The sequence below is a fragment of the Apium graveolens genome, chromosome 1 (genome assembly GCF_009905375.1).
Source record: "Apium graveolens cultivar Ventura chromosome 1, ASM990537v1, whole genome shotgun sequence".
NCBI classification, from domain to species: Eukaryota; Viridiplantae; Streptophyta; class Magnoliopsida; order Apiales; family Apiaceae; genus Apium; species Apium graveolens.
The window spans coordinates 4557170-4561851 of NC_133647.1; the positions used below are offsets into that span (position 1 = coordinate 4557170).

A 4682-nucleotide genomic window follows, 5' to 3' on the forward strand; every position below is an offset into this window, starting at 1 on the left:
AAAGGAAACTGGATGTTGTTGACAAGGAATTGGAAGATCAATTTCCTAAGGAATCTACTCAAGCTACAACTCAAGCATCAAAGCCCTCTGTGGTATTTGAAGACATAAGGGTGGTGGATCCCTACAGGAACATACATGGTGAACCTATTGTGCCAAAGGATGAGCCAATAGAGTGGGATAAAATACCAATTCCTGACTTCAACTTACCAATCCTTAGCAAGCCAAAAAGGACAAAGTCAAGGGCAGTCAAGAAAGTGAAGCTGTCACCTCTCAAATCTAAGTCAGTAGTTAAAGCTCAACCCAAGGTCAACAGGGGAGACTACTTGTACTTGTGTGATTTCAAAGAATTTTCAGATCTAAATCTTTATCTGGATGAACTAGATGAAGTGAGGGCAATTGATGCATACAGAAACCTACCTGAAAGGTTGGTATTCAAGTACAAAGGAGGAAGGGAGATTCAGTGGCCACTTCACAGGATTCTTTAAGAAAGCCAAGCTGTGCTGATTAAAGTCTATTCATCCTTCAAGAAAAACTTTGGGTTCAATGTAACTGCAAGAAGACTAGTATTGAAGAAGATTGAAGAGCTGAGGAGTGTTAGAGCTAAAAATGCACTCCCAAAGACTCTAATCATCCCATACACAGGGAGAAGAGTGCATCTAAGGCCCTACTGGCTGATGGAATTCATGGATGACAAGGGTGTAAGAAGATTCTTCAGATTAGAAGACCAATTGAGTATCTCTAGCAATGAGACTCTCTTAGAAATGCAAGAAAAGCTAGATCTCTCAGAATCTGATGAATTAGAATTCCACAGGCAGCTCCAGAATCAAATTGAAGAAAATAACAGAAAGCTTGGAAGAAGATCCAGACCTTCAAGGAACTAGAAAAATCTGCTCAGGCTAGAGGAGCATCTTGAATTGACTGTGAGCCAAACCTTGTTCATTTTAATTAATTGAAGCACTTTCAGTTTATCTACTTATCTTTAAAGATATATGTTCAGGATGTTTTATTATCATCAAGTATCTCTTAATTTATGGCTACAATTCCAGTAGACATAAATTGGGGGAGATTGTTGGGCATATGTTGTGTACTTGATGATTTCATAAACAAAACATCTAAGTAGATTTTACTTAGTGAAATAATGTAGCACTCGACGGATAAGAATTATAGTCCCGACGGATAACTCATTATAGTCCCGACGGATGATTAACTTATTATCCATCGAGTGAGTAGCTTATGTAATAATAAGTTTGTAGCACAGTTATGTATGCACCTTTGTATAGAATCTGTAGTAGCATATAAGTCATGTTGACTTTAACTAGATATGTAGAATAGGTTGATTAATTGTACATAAATGATGTCTTGTAATTCTGCATAAGTGAAATAGAGTCAAGTGCCAAAATAGCTACCGACGGATGATTAACAAAGCCATCGACGGATGATCAAATGACTATCAACGGATGTTTAATATAGAAGTTGACAGATGATCAATTAAATCATCAACGGATGTTCTAAAAATCGACAGATAATCATATGAAGAATTCAAACAGCAGTTGAACAGTGAAAGCTGACACACAGCCGTCGAGATGTATACAAACACACTATGGAAGCCCATTAACTGGGTAATAGAGGACGAAAAGCAGCAAAGCTTAAGACTGTTAGATTTTATATTTGTTCAGTCTTTTTGACTTTGTAATCTTGGTATTATATAAACCAAGAGAGTAGCAAATAGAAAAATAACTGAAATAGCTGAGAAACACAAAAACAGAGAAATCTTTGTAAGCAGAATCTTTAGCATTTCCTGTATTCTCAGTAGTTCCATTTGTAAGCAGCTGTGAGCATTTCTGCACACAGAGTCCTCTCGATATATTATATATATCTCTGGTGGAATTGTTTAAATCCACCAGAAAGTTTTTAAAGACTCTTGTTTTTAATTACTTATGTTTTGATTCAATTAAGTTTACATTCTGCATTGTGCTAATCAAAACAAATATATCTATAATCGAGTTGAACATTTTTATTTCAAGAAAAAGGTTCAAGAATTCCATTGAACCCCCCTTCTGTAATTCTTGCTACATTGTTAAGGGACTAACAAGAGCCACAAGTTTGAGTCCTTGAACAACATAGGATAAATGAATATAAGATAGGAATTTAGAGAATTGGATGAACTTAGATCATTTAGGTTTTGGGACGTTAGAATCTATAGGTTTTATGACCCTTTTATTTATAACCGCATATATATATATATATATGTAACTGTTTGCCATGCATCATCCTCATTGACTCCCGGATTCCCTTCTACTGTGCCATTCCCTCTTTACGAGCAGATGGTATTGATGGTTGATCGATTGGAGGGCGAGAACGCGAATCTTCGACGTAGGATGGACTAGTTGTACCGCGAGAGCTTTGATGACAAGCCCAACCAACCCCGACTGATTGCTAGGCTTGAGGAGATCATCTAAATGGCTGAGGACCAATTGGCGTTGATGATTCCACACCGTGAGAGAGAGAGTCAGATCACTCTTACCTCCATTACCGACGAGCTCCGCCGAGTGATTAGCCATCTTCGTGCCCCTGTTCCCCCACCACCATCCTCTTAGACTATCATATAGTCCACTTGTTTCCAACATCGTTGTTGCTTAGTACTTTGATTTCCATTTGTACCTTGTACCTGGATTGCTTCGGGAAGACTTTACTTGCACTTTATTTCCTTTTCGTACTTTATTTGTACTTTTCATTCGAACTAATGTAAAATTCGCACCTTGATTATCTCTATAATATTGACATCTCATTACCATGCTGTATACTTGCTTAAATATAACCTTGTTGTTTAAATTCTGTTGATTCCTTTAGAACTTGATCATGTCAAATCTTTCCCTAAAATATCCCTTGAATAAGACCGTATTACTTGATATTTACCCTTGTTATAACTTGTGTATGCAAAATTTGAACTGTGAATAAACCTTTCTTGTCTATATTAAGAACCATGCCTCCTCGTAGAGCTCGCAACACCAATACCGGGGATCATGAAGATCCACCACCCAACTTGACTCAACTCATGCAAATACTTCACCAACAATCTGTTACCCTTGCTCAATAATAACAATAACTCCTTCAGCAACAACTTCAACAACAACCACCTCCACCACCACCAACCCCTACAGCTTTCAAATCATTTCAAGCTGTGAAACTACCGGAGTTCCGTGGAACTCAAGACCCTGTAGAATCCCAATCTTGGCTTAGAAAAATGGGGAAAGCTTTCACGCTAGATGTTGTAAGTGAAGAAAAGAAGGTCGACTATGTGTCTTATTTCCTGAAAGATGAAGCGAACTATTGGTGTGAGTCAGCCCGTGCTTTAGAAGGAGAGGAAGTTATAACTTGGGGTAGATTCAAGAAGATTTTCTTAGACAAGTATTTCCCGAGGTATATGCAGACTCAAATGGAATTAAAGTTCTTTGAATTGAAGCAAGAAGGAATGACTGTAGGAGAGTACGAGAAGAAATTCACTGAATTGGATAGGTTTGTCGGAGATTATGTGGACACAGATGAAAAGAGAGCAAAAAGATTTCAACAAGGATTGAAGCCTTGGCTACGAAGTAGAGTGGCTGCCTTTGTAATGACCACATATGCTGAAGTGGTCCAGAAGGCGATGGTAATTGAAGGATAGAAGGAGAAAGAGAGTAAGAAAAGAAAGTTTGGAAGTAATAGAGAAGGATTGGCTCAAGAGAGCCAAAGTGGAAGGAATTTCAAGAAGTTTGGATTCCAGAACCAAGGAGGACCTCGAAGCTTTAAGAAGGGTGATATTAAGAGTCAGAAGAATAGGATTCAAGGGCCAAGTGGACAAAGATCCCAGCAAGCGACAAATCCGGAGTGTAAATTCTGTAACAAGAGACACATGGGTAACTGCAATAAGGATGACATCGTTTGTTACAAGTGCAATTCGAAAGGTCATTATGCGAATGAGTGCTGAAACCTAAAGCCTCCTGTTACATGCTTCAAGTGTGCGAAGATCGGTCAAATGTCGAGGGATTGCAAGACCCCCGGAAACAACAAGTTGATGCAATTGACGGCCACCCCTTACAATCAAGCAATGATATCTTCTGTTCTAATTCTCCAACTACCTTCAAATTAACCTTCTGAATTTGCAACTCCAGTGTTTCCTCCCTCCTATCATGCTCAGGACTAGACATTCAACTTGAATATCAAGAATGCTGTTCAGAGTTCTGAAGTTGTGGCAGGTACGGTTTCTGTCAACTACGTCAATGCTAAAATGTTATTTGATTCCGGAGCTGCTAGATTTTTCATATCTGAATCTTTTGTTGGAAATTTAAATTGTGAAATTTAATCGTTAGTTGAACCTCTATCTATCATTGTGGCTAATCAAGAACAAGTATCTGTTAAAAGTATTTGCCCCCGGTGTGAAGTAGAGATTTCAAGCTATAGTTTCCCTGTTTCCCTTATACCTTTTCAACTAGGAGAATTTGACGTTATATTAGGAATGGATTGGTTAGTGGAGCATGGTGCTCAAATAGATTGTAAGAAGAAGAAAGTGATTCTTAAGTCCCCTCAAGGAAAGAAGGTAGAGTTTAAAGGACAGAAGTAAGTTAAAACATTTTTGACGATGATTCAAGCGAAAAAGTTGTTAAGACAAGGATGTGAAGGGTATTTGGCTCATGTAATTGATA

The 4682-nt window shown here is 38.1% G+C and overlaps 1 protein-coding gene across 1 annotated transcript; it reads left to right on the forward strand.

Annotated features, from left to right (window-relative positions):
• Window positions 1-3244: 3244 nt before the first annotated feature.
• Window positions 3245-3664, forward strand: LOC141712721 (uncharacterized). The gene has a single exon (XM_074516122.1). It carries the CDS (start codon window positions 3245-3247, stop codon window positions 3662-3664), a length of 420 nt encoding a protein of 139 aa, XP_074372223.1.
• The last annotated feature ends 1018 nt before the right edge of the window (window positions 3665-4682 follow it).

Bases quoted from the DNA above. Each gene is read 5' to 3' on its own strand.
- LOC141712721 (XM_074516122.1), top strand. From the start codon at position 3,245: ATGGGGAAAGCTTTCACGCTAGATGTTGTAAGTGAAGAAAAGAAGGTC.